General features: G+C 38.4%; 2 protein-coding genes and 1 pseudogene across 3 annotated transcripts; all 3 read right to left on the minus strand.

The window, feature by feature from the left end:
* Nucleotides 1-995: 995 nt before the first annotated feature.
* LOC110688072 lies at nt 996-13,878 on the minus strand (annotated as a pseudogene).
* Nucleotides 13,879-14,304: 426 nt separating this feature from the next.
* Nucleotides 14,305-19,211, minus strand: LOC110688073 (guanine nucleotide-binding protein subunit gamma 3-like). Of its 2 annotated transcripts, none has more exons than XM_021864751.1 (5): nt 17,701-19,211; nt 15,690-15,742; nt 15,497-15,541; nt 15,347-15,397; nt 14,305-14,784 (listed from the first exon to the last, which is right to left on the minus strand). In XM_021864751.1, exons 1-5 carry the CDS (start codon nt 17,800-17,802, stop codon nt 14,523-14,525), a joined length of 513 nt encoding a protein of 170 aa, XP_021720443.1. In that variant the 5' UTR covers nt 17,803-19,211; the 3' UTR covers nt 14,305-14,522. The 2 variants fall into 2 exon arrangements, with proteins under 2 accessions (XP_021720443.1, XP_021720444.1); XM_021864752.1 differs by having other exon boundaries at nt 14,305-14,742; nt 17,701-19,209.
* A 219-nt stretch (nt 19,212-19,430) lies between these two features.
* LOC110688074 (cation/calcium exchanger 4-like) lies at nt 19,431-22,287 on the minus strand. Its single transcript, XM_021864753.1, has one exon. The coding sequence runs from the start codon at nt 21,816-21,818 to the stop codon at nt 19,860-19,862; it is 1,959 nt and encodes a 652-aa protein (XP_021720445.1). The 5' UTR covers nt 21,819-22,287; the 3' UTR covers nt 19,431-19,859.
* Nucleotides 22,288-22,982: the final 695 nt, after the last annotated feature.

The following is a 22,982-nucleotide window of genomic DNA, read 5'->3' on the forward strand; positions in this document are numbered from 1 at the left end:
TGATGTTGCTGGATTTTGTTGCTGAGAACGGGCTGCTGAAAACGGGTGTAACCTTGTATTTATTTTATTTTATTTATTTTTTTGGACGAAAATTGTAATATTACAGCCTTTTTTAATGAAAATATGTAACTTTATATATATGTTAGTGTTTATATATCAATTTAAGTGAAAAAAATGCAAAAAAAAAATGCAAAAAAAAAATTATTTTTTTATTTTTTTGGGGCATTAAGGGCACCGGTTTTGAACTGAACCGGTGCCAGTTGTTTTTACTTTTATATTTTTGGGGCATCAAGGGCACCGGTTTTAAACCAAACCGGTGCCAATTGTTAGTAATACCAAAAAAAAAACCGCGGCAATGTTTTTTAGCACTGGTTAACCGGTGCTAAAACTAAGAATTGCCACCGGTTTCAAACCGGTGCTAATGTTTTTTTTTTTTTTTTTGGCATCCCTCAAATGTAAACCGGTTCAAAACCAGTGCGTTAGAGGGGTTTTGAACCCGCGCATTATTTGTGTTAATCTACTAGTGAAAAGATTTCTGTTATTCAAAATTGGAGTCTCATTAATTTTCAAGATTCAGGTATCTAATTTAAACAGCTTCCGATCAACGCAAGCAAGGCTGCACTGCTATAAGGTACTACCTGGCCTCCATTTTTTAATAGGTGACACACTACTTTTTTTTTAGAATTTTAGCTAGGAGAGAATTATGTAGGAATTAAAATTGCATTATTAAAGGTGGAAAATATTGTCCTTTATATATACAAAGCAAGTAAACCCACATTTTTCTCCCTCCTCCTTACCTCTCTATTTTACTTTTCTCTCATCTATCTTCACATTTCCATTTTTACATTTAATTTCTTTATAAATTTTCTTATAAGGACCAAATAAAGAAAACTGATTTGCAATTACGAAATAAAGAAAGAAAATATCCATTACTGTCTCATGTGTACCCTCACATTTTTAATGCTAATCAGGTTCATATGCCAACAAGCATAATTCAGAAAAAGACTAAATTAAGTGGGACAGAGCTCACATAAGATAGAAATTTGGTTCAATTTTGTGTAGTGATTTCTATTTTCATAGGAAGTTAGGTGATTATTTGAGAGAAGATAGATTTGGTATGTTGAATTCACCCTTTACCTTATCAATCATTACTTACACATACTAAACCACAAACTGAAGATAATTTATGCATATTCCCAAAATCATCATTCCGTGGCGCGAAATTCATCATTGAAGTATCTTTATTTGGTATAGATGGACTGATTTTCAGACAAACTTCACCAATTTACTAAAACACCATACTTTGAGTGCACGGAAACACCATACATTAAACAAAAAAAAAAAAAAAAAAAACATACACCATATTGAAGGTGTATCTAAACAATATCTAAAACTTCTTAAAGTGAGGCCAAATAACTCATGTTGAAGCAGTGAAATGTTGCTGATGAACCCCTTCAATCCATCTCACTGCAATAGGACTCCTCACGCGATGACTTCCATCACTCCACTCAATCGACCCAAAACTCGTCGATCCTAACATCGATTAGTCAAATTGATCAGTTTTCGTGCTCGTAAATATGATATCATAGGATAGTTTTTGTTTCTTGGCACTAAAATTGAGCTTTCTAGGAGAAACACTAACATCTACATTCAGTGGCTTATTCACTGTAACGTTATAGACCGCATTAATTAAGGCTCCAACATTTTTCACCACCCTAGTGTATTTCACCATGGTTTTGCCTGATTCAAACACGACTGAGAACGAAGGGTAATTCAGATTTCCGGGGCTAGACAAATTATTTGCTCCGCAATCAATAGTAGCAGGATCTTTGAGAAAAATGGCAATATCTTTCGAGCCATACCTAATGGAACATAAAAAGGCAATATAGTCTCTGACATCAATGTCATAGACTAGCCCGGGGTTGAGAGCCTTGTTTGGATCAACATGACCTGACCCGTGAACAAATTCTGAGGATTGTTTTCCTGTTGCAAGATCAGTGAAATTCTTCTTGGAATTGTCAAGGTAGTAAGCTGTAGTCATAAGGGCAGATTTAACAGCTGCAGGACACCAACTAGGGTAAGTGTTTCTAAGGAGCGCGGCCAACCCACTAATGTGTGGGCAGGACATAGAAGTACCGGACATGACATTGAACTCGACCCTACGTTGATCAATCTTCTTCAAGCCTGAGGATCCAACAGCCCCGGTCCAACCAGCCAAGATGTTAACCCCTGGACCTATGACATCAGGCTTTAAGATTTCGGGTGTGACTCGATTTGGTCCTCTACTCGAAAATGCTGCCACCCTTGGGGCTGATGGCGAGGGACCTGTGACAGTCCCTTTGAATTTGATTGTGGCTGTTGGATTAGGGACTGAAGAAACATAGTCCTTGATTTGATCCCCAGCACTTTGACCTACCAAAGTAGCAGGAATAATATGTGAATCAGCTATTAGTTCTTCACCACTTTCTGCTGTGTTAGTCAGAATCATTGCCACTCCTCCAGCTTGTTTAACTACCTCATCCTTGGCAACTCGTCCACTCGCTCCTCCTCGATCACATATCACCATTTTCCCTGTCACTTTTGATGAATTAAGTTCGCCTGTGACAAATAAGTCCTCAGTGTTAGAGAATATACTTGTAATAAACACATTACCCCAAATAAACTCAATTACAATGTTTACGGGTTGGCATACCATCAAGTCCTGCAAAGTGTACACTAATTTTTATAGTCACCCTAGCTACTCTTACAATAAGATGGGATAAGATTGTTTCATACGTAGTATAAGACTTTGTCATATTAAACAAGTACTTATGTTGCAAGTTAACACAAAATTAATCAAGAAACTCGCAAAAACAAATAAATAAATAAAAAAAAAAAAAAAAAAAAAAAAAAGGAAGAACCTAGCCCTGTTTTCACTTAAACAAGCTAAGAGTATCTACCTAAACTAAGGACAAAATCACTTTAACACTCTAGCAACTTAAGTAACAATAGCAATATTGAAAAGAAATTAAAGGTTAACCAACCTGCAATGCAAAATCTACTGCCACAATCAGCTCCATTAACCAACTTTAGAACACTGTCATCCAAAGCCTCCCCTGCATACAAAGACGCGCCCCTAAACTTCCTCCCATCACCCAACTCTATATCAGCGGAGAACTCTCTATCAATGGTCGATGCTCCAACAGTCAAAATCCACGGCGCAATATTCACTGCAGTAAAAGGATTCGGCCCAGACTTTCCTGCTGAGCAAGACATCAACACCCCTCTTTGAGCAACATGTAGGTCACCAATAGCAATGTTATCATTAACATAGCTAGAAGCTGATTTTTTAACTCCAACTGAGAGCGAGATATTGTGCACTCCATCTGCGATGGCCTGGTCTATAGCAGCCAGCATATCAGAGTCATAGCATCCAAGGGTCCAGCAGATTTTGTAGGCTGCAATGCGAGCCTTGATGGCCATCCCCATAGCCTCCCCTCGAGCATAATCGAATAATCCAGCGTTAGGAACAACTGATCCAGCCGCTGTTGAGGCTGTGTGGGTACCATGCCCCTCGGTGTCTCAAGGTGATTTCGAGTCTTTGGTCTCGTTTATTGGCCCTTTAGCAGCTTCGTACCTGACCCAATAATGATCTTGAACTGATAAATTTTCTATCTTGATACTCCGTAGGTACTTATGCTTATTATTTAGACAACTACTTTGATAATCAAATGTAAAACCAGCTACTAAAATGCAACAAACATAGCTATAATAGCTAAATAGCTTATACTATAAAGCACTTTTATTTCATTGTGACGTGAGACAAAATGAAAACTTGAATTGTCAATATTAGAAGGGTAGAAGACTTACCAATTCAGATAACTTAGGCTTTGTTAAGCCCACTTTATATTTAGTTTGAGTCAAAAAATATGGAAATAGTAAATATGGAATAAGAGGCTGGTTTTTTTGGCCTTCCATTCATCTATCAAGATACACATATAGAGTACTTTATTACTCTCATTGTTTCGTAATAATCATGACGATTTCATTTTATATTCATTTCATATTATTTACAACACTTTCTTATTTGGTAATAAAGACCCAATAATTTGTGAAATATTCTTATAGCTTCAAATAAGTAATAAGCTACAGTCGTACGGAATGCTAAAACAAGGTGAACTAAGCATAGCCTAGTTAATTGACTTCACATAATTCAACGAAGCATGACATATCCGACTCAAACAATACATACCATTTGATAGCTCTGATCTATAACATTGCAAGATGGTATAATATAAAAACATGATACAAGTAACGATCACACTGATACATTCTTGTTAATTGACGCTAATCTTTCGGAATTCAAGCCTTTATCTCAAAATCCATTAGTATATTCATTATACAAAAGAAATAAAAAATTCGTTCCCTCTAAATTTTTCTGTAAAAAAAAAAAAGTCAACGCTTCATTGCAATGAAGATTCAGAGAGTTTAAGACCAAAATAAGAAAGAATTGAAGGATATAAAAGAAGTTATTCTTGGAAGAAGGCACGAGCACCGATGATCTTCCGATTACAGGAGGTCGCTGGAAAATGAGGGCCCACCTCGCAAGAGCCTTTCCAGGTGACAGGCAACGGATCATATCCTTCATCAGAGAAGCTAGGTAGCTCAGGCCATATACCAGTATCAAGTACACCAATGATCACATTTGAAGCATAGTGAGATTTCGGCCAGAGACCGGACCGTTGTTCAAGGCCCATGAATTGTGGGGTACGGGTGGTGTGGAGATGGTGGACCTTGTCAAGTACAACGGTGAGGACAGCAGGGTGACGCTGGAGCTCAAACGCTTGGGCCGCGGAGAGGTGTGCAGCGAACCCTGTGGAGGAAAGTGTTAGCCTATTAATATTTTGTAAATATTTTTGTAAAATAGAATATTTTTGAATTTTGAATATGTTAGATAATTATGGAGTATGTATAGTCAAATCCCCATAATTATAGCCTTCCAAGATTCTAGGATATTAGTTCCTAGTTTAGTGGCTAGAATCTTGGTATTATCTTGTATATACAGCATATTCACGCATCAAGCAAATCAAGAATTCAGACTCTTTCTGTTGTAAACGGAACTGCAAAAACAGTAACAACAAAGTTACCGGGAATGAGACTGAGTCGCGGACTATGTCGCTCTCTTTAGAACATTCAAGGTACTGCCTCGAAGGTGTGCAAGCAAGTCGTACGTAACCGGATGTCCCCCAGGATAAAACAGTCTCTCGAAACAAGGAAGTACCGGTGGATTTGCACAGAACCACCGGGCAACTAAACACCGAAAAATGAAGAACACTGCTCGAATATTTGAAGAGGAAGAGAGAAGTAGAAGAGAATTTTTTCTGTGTTTAAAATGCTTAACCCATTCTGTTTTTATAGCCAAAATCAGAGAGCCGTTTTTTTTTTTTGAAAATCAAGTAACAGCATAACGGCAGATTAAGAGGTAATCATGCCTAAAATCAGCAAAAACGGTCAAGAAGAAAACGGCCTATAAGTCAATTTCAATAACCGTTCAAAATTGATTAACGTTAAAACGATCAATTAAAAACGGTAGCATTAACTCTGACTTAATTAAAACGGTTATAAAGGAATCAGTCAAAACCGTTTAGCAAAAATCAAGGCACTAATTACGTAATTAGGCCTTGTTCAAAAACTGTGCAAAAATTAAGTTTACTTAATAAACCCGACCCGACCCAGCCCAGCCCGACCTGGCTCGGTTCGGCGCGCGTGTGTGTGATAAGTGGGCTTGGTAGGTAAGTCCTCCCTCTCCACAAAATGTGGGTAGCCCAAGGGCCACACCCAAATTCTCCACATTCTCCAATGTAAGGGAGGACAAACTTCCATTTCCCACCAATGTGGGACTATTTGTTTTCCACAAAATTCACACACCAAAACACACTTGTTCCAACACTTTCATGGTATCAGGCTAGTTTCTTTCCTCCAAACTACCTTCCTCTCTTTCTGCACTTCTCTGATATTCCATGGCAGACATCACCAAGCTTCATCCCGCAACCACCGTGGCCAATATCAAGACCTGTGTTCAAGTTGTCCTCGATTACGATGGCACACCATTCAACAATTGGTCCACATTATTTCAACTCCATTGTCGGGCGTACTTGGTCATTGATCATATAATACCTCCCTCTTCTTCCTCTATTGCTCCTTCTTCCTCGACAGCCACAACTACTGACCCAGCCTTGTGGCAGCGCTTGGACGACATAGTTCGTCAATGGATATATGGTACGATATCCAACGACCTTCTTAACACCATTATCAATCCCGATAAGGCGGTTGATGCTTGGAATCGTTTGGTGAATTTCTTTCAAAATAACAAGTCTGCTAGAGCACTACATTTGGATGCTCAATTCACCAACACCAAATTGGAGCAATTTTTTGGTGTAAAACCTTATTGTACTCGTCTGAAAGTACTGGTTGACAGCCTACGTAATGTCGGCGACACGGTGTCGGACAATCGAATGGCTCTTCAACTTCTCAAGGGTCTCTCTGATGAGTATAAGCCATTCCGTTCTTCTATGCAACACCTTCATCCTCAACCTTCGTTTGACAATTGACACGCTATGTTCGATGTTTGAACTTGAGGAACAAAGCGATGGGTCTTCTGTGCTTCGCTCCGGGTCTGAGACGGCTCTTGTGGCTGACAATGGTGGACATTCCAGTGGGTATAATAACAATTGCACCAACCGCAACAAAGGTGTGAAACATTTTCGCAACAACAAAAATTCTGGAAACCGCAACAACAACAATCGTAACAACACCAACAGCAACAACAGTTCACGGCAGCCTGCTCATTCTAATAATCAGAATAGTGCTCAGCAACATGGGTCAAACGCAGCTTATCCGGGTCAGTGGTTCTACCCACCGTGGACTCCTTGGGGGCCTCAACCATGGGCTACTCCTCCTTGTCCTTACCCAACAGCAGGCTGGCAGTACCGTCCTCCCACACAACGGCAGCAACCTTCTCAACAGGGTATTCTTGGTGCTCATCCTCATCAGGCATATTACACGGGTCCGTCTTCTATGTCTACTCCTACTGATATTGATCAAGCCATGCATACTCTCTCTTTTTACCACCGGATAACAATTTTTATATGGACACTGGAGCTACGTCACACATGACCCATTCACAAGGTAATCTCTCTTCTTATTTTCAATTGAGCAAAAATAAAAATAATGCAATTGTTGTTGGCAATGGTAGTATGATTCCAATTTGTGGATATGGTCACACTTCCCTACCCCATACTTCGACTCCATTATCTCTTAATAATGTTCTTCATGCTCCACATATCATTAAAAATCTTGTTTCTGTTCGAAAATTTACTTCCAATAACTCTGTTTCTGTTGAATTTGATCCTTTTGGGTTTTGTGTGAAGGACCTGCAAACGGGGACACCAATAATGAGGTGTGAGAGTTCGGGAAATCTTTATCCACTCACAAACTTTCGAGCCATTTCATCTTCACTGCCTTCAGCTTTTGCCGCAGTCTCCCCTAATACTTGGCACTCTCGCCTAGGCCACCCGGGATGCTATTTTTTCTTCTTTACGTAGCTCTAATTTGATAAAATGTAATAAGGCTCGTAAAACTGTTTGTCACTCTTGTCCTCTTGGGAAATTAATGAAATTACCTTTCTATGATTCTCTTTCTACCACTACTTTGCCTTTTGATATTGTTCATAGTGATTTATGGACTTCTCCTGTTGCAAGTCATGCCGGTCATCGATATTATGTTCTCTTTCTTGATAACTATAGCAATTTCTTATAGACTTTTCCAATCTCTCGAAAGTCACAAGTCTACTCTCTATTCTTGTCATTTAGTTCATATGTCAAGACCCAATGTGAACGTAATATTAAATCATTTTAATATGATAATGGCCGTGAATTTAATAATGGACCATTCCATAAATTTTGTGAACAATATGGCATGTCTTTTCGTTTCTCTTGTCCGGAAACTTCTCCTCAAAACGGTAAAGCAGAACGAAAAATCAAATCAATTAATAACATCACCCGAACTCTTCTGGCTCATGCTTCCCTACCACCATCTTTTTGGCACCATGCCTTAGACGTGGCCACTTATCTCTTAAATATCTTGCCTTCCAAATTATTAGGATAAAAATCTCCCACACAAATTTTGTATCAAAAGACTCCTACTTATTCTCATCTTAGAGTTTTTGGATGTCTTTGTTTTCCCCTCTTTTCATCATCAAACATTCATAAGCTACATTCCCGATCAACTCCATGTGTTTTCCTCGGTTACCCATCTAATCACCGTGGTTACAAGTGTTATGATCCTTCCACCTGTAAAATTATTGTGGCTAGACATGTTTGGTTTGATGAATCTACCTTCCCATTCTCTAAAATTCACTCACCATCCCCTTCTACCTATGATTTTTTTGGATCAGGGAGTTTCACCCTTATTTCTCCAATATTTGCATTACAATGCTACGAACTCACATGCTGCTCCAACTTCATCTCCTCATGTTTCATCCCCCTCCTCAAATGAGCCCATCACACCACCTTTGGCCTAGCCCACGGATGGGCCTTCTAGCCCACTTTTGGGCACTCTTCAGCACACTCCACATACTTCATCACCTCCTTCATCCCATAATCCTCACATACGGTGTTCCTCGTCCACATCACCTCCTCAAAATGCTCCGTCCCCACCTTCCCGTATGACTACTCGTAGTCAACATGGCATATTTAAACCAAATCCCAAATATCATGATCATGCATTAAGTGCTACTACTCTTACTATCTCACCTCTTCCGAGAAACCCAAGGTGTGCACTAGATGATGCAAATTGGAAACATGATATGCAGAATGAATTTAATGCTCTTATTGGAAATAAGACTTGGGATTTAGTCCCGCAGCCTTCTAATGTGAACATTATTCGATCTTTGTGGATTTTTAGACATAAAAAGAAATCTAACGGCACTTTTGAGAGGCATAAAGCCCGTCTTGTAGGTGATGGGAAATCTCAGCGGGGGATGAAACTTTTAGTCTAGTTGCTAAACTGGCAACTATTAGGGTGGTTCTTAGTATTGCATTGTCTAAATCTTGGCAAATTCATCAGTTAGATGTTAAAAATGCTTTCTTGCATGGTAATTTGAATGAGACTGTCTACATGTACCAACCATTCGGTTTTAAGGACCCTACGTACTCGTCCTGGTCATGTTTTTTGCTCCGGAAATCTCTTTATGGTTTGAAGCAGGCACCTCGAGATCACTACTAGAAATAGGCCGAATTTCGACTGAAATCTTCCGACGGACACATATTTCCGTCGGAAAAAACAGAAATTCCGACGGATTATTATTCCGTAGGAAATTTCCGACGGAAAATAAATCCGTAGGAAAATATAAGCTTTCCGACGGAATATTTCCGTCGGAACATTAAACTTCCAACGGAAATAAAATCCGTCGGAACATTAAACTTCCTACAGAAATAAAATCCGTAGGAAATATTCCGTCGGAACATTTAATTTCCTACGGAATATTCCGTCGGAACATTTAATTTCCGACGGAATTTATACTTATTCCGACGGATTTTGGCCTTTAATAAAAAAAAAAAAAAAAAAAAAAAAAAAAAAAAAAAAAAAACCTAATCCCCCTCCCCTTTCATTTCTCTTTTCTCTCTCCTCTCTTCCACTTCTTTTCCCTTTCTCTCTCCTCTTTCCTCTTCTCTTCCTCTTCCTCTTCTCTTCCTCTTCCTCTTTGATCTCCTCTCCTCCTTCATTTTCTTTCTCTCTCTTGTCCTCTTCTCTTCTACAACAACAACAACAATCAACGGCCGGCCATTCAGCCATCGTCAACAACAACAATCAACATCAACGGTCGGCCGCACATACCGTCAACAACAACAATCAACATCAACGGTCGGTCGTACGTCACCGTCAACAACAACAATCAACATCAACCGCAACAACCATCATCGCCAGCCACGTGTTTCAAGGTTTTTGTTTTTGTACATCTTTTAATTTAGGTTTGAGTGTAAATGTAGTTAATTTTGTATGTAATTTTAATTGTGTAATTATATAATTCTTTTGATTTCATTGTTTAATTTTTGGTTTTTTGAATTTTCGGTATTTTTTAATTATATTGTGTTAATATAATTTTGTTTCGGTAATTTTCGTATGTTTGAGGTTAATTTTCGGTTTTGTGGGATTAAATTTTTTATTTTTTTTTGCGTTTATTTGGGTGAATTCGGTTTTTTTTGGATTTTTTAGGTTAATTCGGTTTTTTTTTTGCGTTTTTTAAAGGTGGTGGTGTGGTGTGGTGGTGTCAGTGGTGGTGGGGTGGGGGTGGTGGGTTACAGGGTGGCGGTGGGGTTAGGGGTAGGTGGATGTGGGTTGTGGGCAGTGGGTAGGGGTAGGTGGGGCTGTTTTTTAGGGTGTGGGTGGTGTGGGGTGGGAAAATGGGTTGGACGTGGTGGTGGTGGGTGGTGTGGGCTGGTGGCAGGGGTAGGTCTGGGTGGGATTTTTTTTTTTTGTTTTTTTTATTGACTTTTCTGACGGAAATTTTTGTCGGAATATCTCTAACTCCGACGGAAATTTCCGTCGGAAAACTGCGACGGAATTTCAATAAAAGTAAAAAAAAAAAGCGCCGACAGAAATAAATCCGTCAGAAGTTCCATCGGAATGGACCTTTCCGACGGAAATTCCCTCGGAATATAGCCAAATTCCTACAAAATGTAATGCGACGGTGCCTTCCGACGGAATTCCGTCGAAAATCGTCATTTCCGACGGAATTTCAGGGTATTCCGAGGAATTATTTCCGTCGTTGATTAGCAGTTTTCTAGTAGTGGCTTGGTATCAACGATTTGTAGATTTTGTCTCATCCATTGGTTTTGTTAATAGCAAATGTGACAACTCTCTTTTCATTTACCGCCGTGATTCTTACATTGCTTACATTTTATTGTATGTGGATGATATTATTTTGACTGCCTCTTCAGATACTCTTCGGCGATCTATTATGTCCAATCTCAGCTCGGAATTTGCTATGAAGGATCTTGGTCCTTTAAGCTATTTTTTAGGTGTTGCTGTTTCCAGGGACACAAATGGTCTTTTTCTGTCACAAAGAAAGTATGCCGAAGAAATTTTAGATCGGGCGGGCATGTCAAACTACAAACCATGTACTACTCTTGTTGATACAAAAGGCAAACTCAGGTTGACTGACGGACCTTCTTATGATGCCCCTTCTAAATATCGTCAACTAGTAGGTGCTCTTCAATACTTGACTTTCACACGACCTGATATTTCTAATGCTGTTGAACAGGTTTGTTTACTTATGCATGATTAGAAAGTCAAGCACATGGACACTTTAAAGCGTATTCTACGATATGTACGAGGTAAAATTGATTTTGGTACACTACTAGAAAACAGGTCATTTCTAACGGAAAAATTTCGTCGGAATCATCCTGAATTCCGTTGAAAAACCCGTTTCTGACGAAATTTCCGTCGGAACTAGTTGTCGAAAAACCTTTTGTAGGAAAAACAACCTTTTCCGACAGGATTCCGTCGAAATTGTTCCGTCGGAATAAGAATTCCGGCACCGAAAAAGTCCGTCGGATACTGTTCCGCCAGAAAATTCCTATGGAATTTCCGTCGGAAAAGTCAAAAAAAAAAAAAACAGCCCCTACCACCACCCAGATCCACCAACACTGCACCTGTTGCCACCATCAAAATTCACCCAACACCGCTATTCACCCACCACCACCGCCTAAATTCACTCCATCACTATCAAAACCCCCCACCACCACCCAGATCCACCACCAAAACCCAAAACCAATAACCAAAACTGCCCCAACCAAACCCCCACCCACACCAAACCGAAACCACCCCAACCATTAACTTACACCGGCCCCCACCCCACCACCACCGACACCACTATACACCACCACCATTCCAAAAATTAAACCTACAAACCGAAATTAACCCAAAAAAAAGGAAAAGCAACCCCAAAAAAACGAAAAGCCCCAAAAAACCGAAAATTAACCCCAAAACTACGAAAATTAACACAACATAATAAAAAAATACCACACAAAACAATCAAAACCAGTAGATCTATATATTAATCAGAATTTCATTAAAAAAAATTTTAAAAAACTATAATTAACCAACGAAAATAAAAAGAAATATATAAATATACAATTGTCTAATAAAATTTATAAACTAACATTACAATTACATACAAAATTAACTAGATCTACACTCTAAATTACAAGATCTACAAAACAAAAACCTTGAGACTGGGTGGTTCGCGATGGTGGTTGTTGGCTCTATTGTTGTTGCGTCGTTGTTGTTGCGGTTGATGTTGGTTGTTGTTGACGATGCTTGATGTTGGTGGTGAACGGAGGAGAATGAAGAGGAAAAACACAAGAGAAAGAGGAGGGAGAATGAGAAGAAGACCGAGAAAGATGAGGGAGGGCAAGAGAAGGAGAAGAAGACCAGAGAGAGAAGAGCAAAGAGAAGAAAGAAGAGAAACAGAGAGGAGAGGAGAGGAGAGGAGAGAGAAAGGGAAGAGAAGAAGGGAGAGGGGGAAATAAGGGAGTAATGACTGGAGCAAATGTAGGGTTTAGATTTTCTTTTTTTTATTTTTTAATAGTTCTGACGGAAATTTGATGGAAAATCCGTTGGAAATTTCCGACGGAAACCGTCGGAAATTTAGTATTCCGACGGAAAAAATCCATCGGAACTTTCCGATGGAATTGAAATCTGTTCAAAAATTACTTATTTTTTCCGACGGATTCCAACGGAATATTTGAATTCATCGGAAATTTTGGTTATTCCGACGGAATTTCGTGTCCGTCGGAAATCGACTGTTTTCTAGTAGTGGTATCCATTTATCTAAATCTCCTATTAGTTCACTCTTGTCATACACGGATGCCGATTGGGGTGGTTGTCCAGATACTTGTCGATCTACTTCTGGGTATCGTGTCTTTCTTGGGGACAACTTGGTTTCATGGTCATCGAAACGACAACCCACATTATCTAAGTCTAGTGCTGAAGCTAAGTATAGGGGTGTTGCAAATGTTGTCTCCGAATCTTGTTGGATTCGAATTTTGTTACTTGAGTTACTATGTCTTATTACAAAAGCAACTCTGGTCTATTGTGATAATGTCAGTGCCATATATCTTTCCGGAAATCATGTACAACATCAGCGCACAAAACACATTGAAATGGTTATTCATTTTGTTCGTGAAAAGGTTCAACTTAGGGAGGTTCGAGTACTTCATGTTCCGTCACGTTATCAAATAGCTGACATTTTTACAAAGGGTCTACCGCGCATTCTTTTTGATGATTTCAGAGACAGTCTCAGCGTTTGTAGACCTCCTGTTTTGACTGTGGGGGTATGTTAGACTGTTAATATTTTGTAAATATTTTTGAATTTTGAATATGTTAGATAATTATGGAGTATGTATAGTCAAATCCCCATAATTATAGCCTTCCAAGATTCTAGGATATTAGTTCCTAGTTTAGTGGCTAGAATCTTGGTATTATCTTGTATATACAGCATATTCACGCATCAAGCAAATCAAGAATTCGGACTCTTTCAGAAAGAGTGTAAGAGTATAGGAGTTTAGGGGTGGCGGTGTTGGTGGTGGTGGAGAGAGAGTTGAGGATGGAGGAGTACCAGTCTTTGGGGGAGGAGGAGGTGTTAGGCTTGTGGGTTTTCGACACATGGACAATGTAGGTGGATTTTGATAGTGTACAAGGTAAGAAGAGGGAGAAGAGAAGGAAGAAGAGGATAGAGGGATTAGCCATTTTTGTTTGCTATTTTTGGTAAGTGCATGTTGGTTTTTCTACTAATTAACAGACTGTGTCATGTGCATGGAACGTGCAAATGCGGAAGAAGGGTACAAGCAAGTTTAATTTGAATATTTGGGTTAGGTATTTTGGTTAGCCTATTTGGATTGGAAAACTATTATACTTTGATTAATATATGAACTAATAAAACACCGTGTAGCTCGAGGTCACGCACGAGGTCACTACGGTTGAGAAAATAACCTAAAACTATTATAGACTTAGTCTTTATTGCCACATATTGATAGTTTTCCTGATGTCCTGATGCATTACGAAATAGAGATAGTACTAATGTTTTGGAATGAAAATGGAGTAAATAAAAACCATTCAATGTTGTACGGAGTATATAGCCTACATGTATTGAGAGCTCATGTGATGAATAAACAAACTAACGGTAGGAAGAGCAATGCTATAATAGTACAATAAAGTGGTTATAATTTATAACTGAGTTATGTAGTGGTAACATACAATTTTTTTAGTGAGAACGATAAGTGTTTATATGTTTTCAACCAAACTAAACAACAATAGTGCTACAATAATGGCTATATCTTCAACAAAAAAGAATAGATGCGAAAATTTCACCGGAAAATCCTGCATTACCCTTCTCAACGCAGAATACGAAAATCATCGAGAGAATATTTGCTTCTTAAGCATGATTTATGAGCAATCAATGCAATTTAATGTATTGTTTTTTAGCAGCAAGAACCACAACAACTTGGTACACAATTGGGGCAAAGCTTTACCTTACAACAACAATTACTAGAGCACAACTTGAATAAGCAACAATTCTGAGGAAAACATGAACAACCTTTTATGCCACAACATTTAAGACGACAACAACTCTTCCTCGAGCAACAGCAACTTTTTCGTGGTTGCTGATGATGATGCTCCTTATCTGATCGACAGCATCCACTGAAACAGCAAATCCACGATGATTTAAAACACGATTTTCCCCTGGTCATATTTCAGACATTATTAATACTGTACTACAACCAGAACTATTCCTGTAGTGTTTCAGTAAGCTTGCATATATGCTGTAAATAGACCGAGATGTAAATGGCAGGAGACTGTGAAGAATACGGATGAACTTTAAAATAAAAACCAGTAGCTAAAGCCTAGGACGTAAATTGTAATATTTGAATCATCACATAAATGCCCTTTATTTCTTCCATCTTTCAGCTACTCAACTAAGAGAACCATTGATAGAGAAGGCTTTGTGTTTTCACTTTCAAATATTAAGCTTTAGGAATGAGAAGTTCAGGAAAAATCCAATCAGTTTAAAAAAGGATTACCCAAGTTCAATCACCATTTAAATATATTCAAACTTATCCAAAAAGTACTGATGATGATTACAATAAGCTCACATAAGCATTTTACAAGTGAAAAGAACAAGGCCTCAATAGTATGGCTTATGGTTAGAAGAAGGGGCTCTTACCAAGTACCAACATGCATGCGCAGTTGATTCTCCTAGAACAATCACGACAAGAGGGAAAAAAAAAGAAGGGAAGAAAAGTACCTAATTCTCCATGAACACGAACAGTCTGACTGACTAGACTTCTGCTGATTTCTGCAGATCGATATCACAGGAAATAGATTAATTCCATATCAATATACAATGGAATCACAAGGAACTAAAATGAGGTGTAGAATGAAGTCATGAACATACACAGTTATCAAGGGATCTGGTTTTGTTGCTACGAAGTCATTGATCCTGTCAGCGCAAATTACATAAATGAAATGAAAAGGGGCTGTGAGATTGATAATAGATGAAAATTGAAAAGAGGCAAAAGACCTAAACATATTTTTGGGATTAAAGGTACATAATTAGCTAAATCAGCCAGTCAACGAGTCCTACATACTCTTTGCAGCTTCTAGAAGTAGGTTGAACGTTGTCAAGTGACTTCAACTCTTCCTGCTCATCATGGGAACAACAGAAACGATGTTTAATATGTCGTTAACATATGGAGGTCAACGCACGAGTAGAGAAATAATTTGATGCCATTACTGTCATTTTAACCTCAGACTTAAAACTGAGGAAAGCTAGAAATTGCCATTATTGTGTATATAGAGGTACAACTCTTAATAACAGGTACAGGTAACAGAATCAAGAGCTACTCAACTCATCAAGTAATACATCCTCACATTCTTTAGGTAATCTATATATAAAACTTAGTTGTATCATTACTTCTATCTTGTAACATATCAGAAGCTGATTATATAGGAATTAAAAACAACAGAATTATTTGGTCATATATGATTTTTTGTCACAAGATCATTCAGAAAACTCATTCTGTAGATTGCCTTGAGCAGGCTCCTTCCCCTTTCGTAATCCTCTCCTCCCTTGCTTCTCAACCTTCCGTCCATAGGTGTCTATCATATCAACGATTTCCATGTGAACACCTGGATCATTGCTAGTGTAGGTAGCACCAAACATGATGGAGTTGTTGACAGCCTGGAAGTTGCTGTTCACATAAGTGTCCAAACTTTCAGGCTGATCATCACTAGGCAATTCCTCATGGTGGTCATGCTGCTGCTTATGATGGCGATCCAACAAATCACCCTTCATGGTAGCCCCTATGTTGGTCCCAGAAATTGTGATGATTCTAACTCCGCTTTCATCCTCATCCCCCATGTGAGGGCCAAGGGGCCCACTAGCTCCCGACTTGTGGATCTGATGAATATCATTGATGCGAGAGGTAAGTGCATTAACCATTTCTTTAGTCTCACGGTCTATCTGTCTGTACCTCTCCCCTTCGGTAGAAGATGGGTTTGGCTTCATTGCCTCGGAAGACATGGCATTTGGGTTTTATAAAATCGGAAAGGGAAACAATGTGTGAAAGCTTTTATCTATTGTGAATAATATTGGGTTAAGTTTTCGAATGAATAATTATCCAATTATATAGAAAAAGAAATGAGGTGGCTTATAGGTTCAGAGGAATAAAGAAAGGGAATGCCTTAAATGCCAATTCAAGTATATTTCTTTTTAGAAAAGTCTTGTTAAATGGGGAAAAGGATTGCTTGATTCTTGTATCATTAGGAACACAAGCTAACAATGCTATCCTGCTAGATACTTTTATGCCTCTGCCTTCACTAATAAGCTCTACATTCAGGATGGTTTTACTGAAACAAATTCAACCAGACGACTGTACATAACATTTCCACAACGTTCCCAAATTTCGCCAAAAATACAGGCCTCATTGAACTAATCCTGTAACTAGTGATTCAAACTAAGAGATGCAAAATATGCAACACTCTAATAAACGTTTCCCTAAGGACTCCCTAAAATGCCCTTATTTTCCTCTGGACCACCAAAGTATCCATGTCAAGAATACAAATTTTAGCATATCTCAGTAATAAATTTGGCAGCTCTCATCCTAAAACCAAGACAACACATTGATAATGACAGAAGCAAACTCCTTTCATCCTCAAAAGTACTCGTATAGAACACTCAACTGCACAAGCTTGAACACGAATACGAAATACAATACTGGATAAGTTGCTCGTAAAACAAAATGGGTCTTAAAGAAGTCTCTATTCCAGTATAGCCAACATTAGAACTCTCCATAGAATTCATCAAGCATTAGATTAAAAAACCAACTTGGCCATTTGTAACACTTAAGTTGTAAATGTTAGCTAGCTTAGTAGGTAAAGTCTTGAGGTTACGACATGAGGTAAAACAATACTTAAAACTCGGGCTCAAACCTCGTCTACATCCCTTAAGCACTACGCCAAGCTCCATGCATGTAACAAACAAACATTTTGTAATTTACAAACACTCGAACAACAAAAACATACACCACTTTCAATTCAAAACAAAATTTTAAAAAACAACAATTAATAAGAAGTATGAATCAAACATGATAAAAATACCTCGAGGAAACCAATTTCTCTCTCCAAAACCTGAAGTTTAGCTTGGTGGCGGCGCTTGGCGTACAAACTAGGAGGTGACTTTGGCATCGGCTGCTCCGCCATTTTTTCCTCTTTAAGAAATTTTTTTTTTTTAATTTTAATTGTTTTTGTTATATAAACTTTGCAAAATAAGCTCAACCATATTTTCAGCTGATACTAGTAGTAGAGTCTAAAGCTAGTACCTGCAAATTGTACAAATAAGGAAAACGACGTCGTAAATGGTGCATTCACAATGTGGCAGGAAGATAGTGGAGTTGAAGAGGAGAAACAGAGCAAAGGACTACAGTATAAACAGACCACAGTTAGCACGTGACTTTTTCAGAGGAGGGGTAATTTTAGGAGAGAGAATTTTTTTGATTTCCCAAAATGATCCTGGAATTTGAAGTGAATGAGGGAGAGAGAAGGGGGGTAAAATGGGAATTTGAAAAAAGACAAAGATAGCACGGCGGAGAAGACGGTGTCGTTTTATAGGTTTGAGATTTACGAGGGAAAGGGAGTGAGGTGTCAAGTAGTCATAAACGTGCGTTTACTCAGGTTTTATGACGTCATTCAATGGGAATCTAATCGTTTTCCTTGGATTTCCTCACAGCCGCTTTCTACACTTTTTTTTTTTACTTTTCTTGGGAGAGTAACATTTTTTTTGGGTAGAGCAACATAATTAAATTATCAATAAAGGTACAGATTGTTCAATAAAGGGTGTGCTTGTAAGTTATACACTTATACCTCAATGCGCGTTGGAGAATGTGACAGATGAAGAGAGTATGTTACATACTCCGTACAATATATAGTCAATATACAAGTAAACGCTTTATATGGTCGTAACAATGGTGGGATTTATGCATTGTTAATATTGATGATCAGATAGATAACCAGTGTCATGCCTTCAGTATGTATGAGTATGACTGTATGTGAGAATGTAACCATAACCTAACTGATTTCCGGTCAAAACTGGTTACAGGAATATGTGGCTAGTGGCAACTTACTCGGAACAGATTTAATACTTAAAAACTCTATGCAATGTGATGTGTTACCTATAGGTGCTATAGCTATAGCTAAACGACACTGGCTTAAAGGAGAGATACTTCGTAAAGAGACTACTCTGAATCGGCAGTGAAGGATCAGATGGCTGATGAATCAGAAGAATACCTTCAGATCTTAGTTTTTGCATCAAGAGAATGAACGATAATCTTTACAATTTCTTCCCCAACAACAAACAAAGCACTTTCTTCCTACCTTGGCTTACAGTATAGGAGCTTACTCAAACAGACAAAAAACTAAGGTGCACAGGTAAGCAGTATCATCTCTCTGTTATACTACATCAGCTTTAATGCCTACCTAGACGCGTTCTCCACTACCGCACTAATACCTCCAGCAACTCTAGTCGTCTGGTCATAGACTTGTAGTTCAATAGTGTGAGCAATTGAGGAACATAAATCTTGCGGGCCTTGCGGCCTAGGGGTTCTTGAATTTATCATGTATTAATACTATAGTCAAGGGCAATTACTCAAATTTAGCAACCAACAGTTACTTATCTGTTATGTTCAAGGCTTCAAGAATCAGACAGTAGCAAACTAGCAATTTATCAAACAAATACAAGTTATACAAAATAGGAATTGAGTCAATTGACACAGCAAACAATGGCCAAATTGAACATTATCTTGAAAAAATGCCTTCATAACCAATTAAATAAATAAATAAATAAAAATTCTTACGCTAACAAGAACACAAGAAATATTACAGAAAATAATGTGTTTTATTTGCCATATTGAATTCTGACTGATATTTGCAGAACATTCAAGTAATAATGACAAGTAGTGTTACAAACAGAACCAAATTCGCAAAAAAATTTCTCCATAATCAATCAAGACAAGGCTATCTTCCTAAAGTATGTATGAATACATGTGGACACTAGGTACAACAATGGGGTTGTCAATTTGTCTTTTACAAGCATAATTTGCTGCTATTCGGCTCAGAGTCCAGGAACGCAAGGAGAAAAAAAAAATCCAAAGAGTCCAGAAGCTCATACCTACTAGGTGGTGAATATGACAGAGCAGATCAGGCATATCATTGCTTTCTCTGATTTCCAGCAAGGCAGCAACAATTAAGATGTATTTTGATTCTTATTGTAAACCGCCTACACTCATGGCACTGACAACCCTAAATGAAAGGAAAATCAGGTACAGGGATATAAGACCTATACCCAACATTTTACTGGGTTGCATATCTTTCTTGAGTAAGATCACAATCGCCCAGATAAGCCCAACTAACAGAAAGCCAATTGTGTAGAACAAGCTACTGTCTTTGGGAACTATATATGAAGCAGGCCTAGCTGACCAGGCACCGTGCAGCAATGAGATCCCCAAACCGATCAGTGTGTTAAACATAGGACCAGCATAGCACCCAGACAAGGCAATCTGCACACCATCTCCACCATTCAATGCCAATGCAACATTTGAGACCAGATCTCCCATAGAGTTCCCCCATGCCAAAACAGTCAATCCAAGAATTGATGGGTTGATTCCCAAAATAATGCCTAGTGCCACCAAAACACCAACGAGTTCACTTGCAATCATGTAGAACCACACAATACTCATAAAGAAACCTCCGAGAACCCATGGTAATAAAAATCTCTGTGGTGGATGATCTGGTATGGTGTAACAGTATGAGAGAACTCCAAGCATGCAACTAGCTGCCAATCCAATAACATAGGCAAAATCTTTGCCTACAGAACCAGGAACATCAACAGTGCTCCATAAAAACACAATGAGAATAGGAGCCAATGTGGCACTGGCAACAGCATATGGCTTTGACCAACTTTTCTCCTCAACCATTGGAATTGTTAACCGTCTTGGAACAGATAAAGGAAGCTCCAAGAGTGAGAACAGCTTGGGGCAGGAAAAAGAAGAGTTCTCAGATTCCACACGTTCATCATTCCATCCCCAGGGAGGCCTTTCAATTTCTGATTTTAGAGACTGATGTGAGTAAATTGCAACATTGGAAGCCCACATCCACTGAGGTAAAGAAGGATGGAGACGGGGAGCATCATTATCGCTCTCAAAATCAAGTAGGGGGTTGTAAATAGCATCATCCTCTGAGCCTCCTTGAGCGTAGACACTTCCTTTTACAGGAAGCAATGGGGTGACAGCATCCAATTTCAGTCTGTGTGCTTCCTTTCTCAATAACTCATTTGCAGCAACAGCGAATGCATAGAGAACATATACCATTAAAAAACAAATGGCCGCCCCAACAGTAGTCCTCCCCACAAACAAAATTAACAAAAGCGACAGGATGGTCACCAGAAAGAAGCTAAGATCCCTGATAAAGCATCTCCGATCAATTTGAACCTGCTTATTAGCCACCAAGAGAGAAACAGTACCAACAACAACACAAGTCACAAAAACCGCCCCACCCAACACACTGTTCAAGCCAACCTCACCCGCACCAGTACCCACAAAAGCCGCTATGCTAGCAAATACATCGGGAGCTCCATTCCCAAGTGGAAGGAGAGTGACCCCCGCAACAGTAGGTGGCAATTTCAATATATTCGAGAGCTTTTCCAGTGAACAACAAAAGTAATCGGCTGCAGTATTACCTAGAAGGTAAAACAATGCCGCGAGCCAAACACCCAAAACTGCATAACCCAATAGCTTAAGTCTCTGGCAATCACAGTAAAAGAACTGCAAGTAATCGAAGAACCCACTAGTCAAGCACTCCGAATGCGCCTTTAAATACTCACAGGGAGAATCAAAACCCACATGATCCCTTAACCCAAGACATAACACAGCATTTTCTTCACTTAATTCATTATCTAGAACAACAGACCCATTACCAATATTCGTTGAATTAACCCTAATTTCAGCTGTGTTACGCCGGATGAATTCCATATGAACCGACCCATCGACAGAATTAAGATGAACAGGCCACCGATTACTAATCACAGAAGATTGCCTAAGTAAAGGGTTTCTAATGACATCTTCTCTATTGAAGAAAAAGAAAAATAGGATCACAGCACATAATCCATTGAAAATCCCACGAAATTGGGATCTTCTTCTACGATGAAAAATATCCAATCGTTCCATTTCTTAAGCTGCAACTAATTACATCGAACAAAATTGGAAGAATTCTAGGGTTTCAATTTGGGGAAAATTGAAACCCTAGTGTATTAAAATGTACTAAAATTAAGACAAAATGGATTGAAACAAAGTTCAATTCTATAAATTCTTGGCAATAATGAAAAACACACAGAAATTCACTTTGATTAAGCTGCCTTACCCAAAAATAACTTGTTCTGGTATTACACACTTAATTGCTTGAACAACGAATTTCTTGAAATAAATTCGTTTCTGGGAATCTCTGTCTTCCTATTTTGGGGGTGAAGTTAGCAAGAATTATTGGATAATTCGAAGAAGACAACCTCTGAAAATTCTTGGAAATTCTGGGTTTTTCACTATTTTGGTTGTTGCTTTGTTGTGAGAGAGAAGTTAACGTGGTAAACATGACGAGGAAATGATAGTCTGGACTCGGCTAAATGGTCAAGTTGGACTGTCTTTTGATTTTTGATGTCCATAATAAGCCCTAGAAGTAATCCATTTGCTTATTTGAAGCCCGTTGTCTAACTCATTTTTCATTTTTCATTTTTCATTTTCCATTTTTCAAAGTGAATCGTAATTTTGAAACGGCAAGCTACCTTAAATAGCAAAAAAAATGATATATGCGGTCTTTAAGGTTATTTATAAGAAGCTAAAAGATAATAATATTAATGAAATATATTCATTAATTACATTGATCTACTCGTGATTTTGTCGTGTATTCCTAAACTTATACCAAAACAAGAAAAATAATGCAATTTCACTATCATAAACCCTCTACAATACGGAGTAGGAATTATGGCAAGCATAACACCACAAAATGCAATTTCATTATCATAAAACCTAAGATCTCTTCTAAACTTCCAAAAGATGCTCAATCATTAAACCAAGTAACCAATTGATAAAACGATAATAAAATTGCATTACAAACTTAAAAATTGTTACTCTTCCGATTAAAAACCTTTCTTTCAACATGTTTCCTTTCATTTAATTTAACAACCCTTTTAATATCATCAATCTCCATTATTGCATCTTCCATAAAGTTCGGTTACTTTTTCAAAATCCAGATATTAAAAATAAAAAAATTGCAAAGGTTGTTAGGAAATAAACTAAATTTACCAGATACCAGCAAAATTTGTTTTGGAAAAAGATATA

The sequence above is a fragment of the Chenopodium quinoa genome, unplaced genomic scaffold (genome assembly GCF_001683475.1).
Source record: "Chenopodium quinoa cultivar QQ74 unplaced genomic scaffold, ASM168347v1, whole genome shotgun sequence".
Classification (NCBI taxonomy): domain Eukaryota; kingdom Viridiplantae; phylum Streptophyta; class Magnoliopsida; order Caryophyllales; family Amaranthaceae; genus Chenopodium; species Chenopodium quinoa.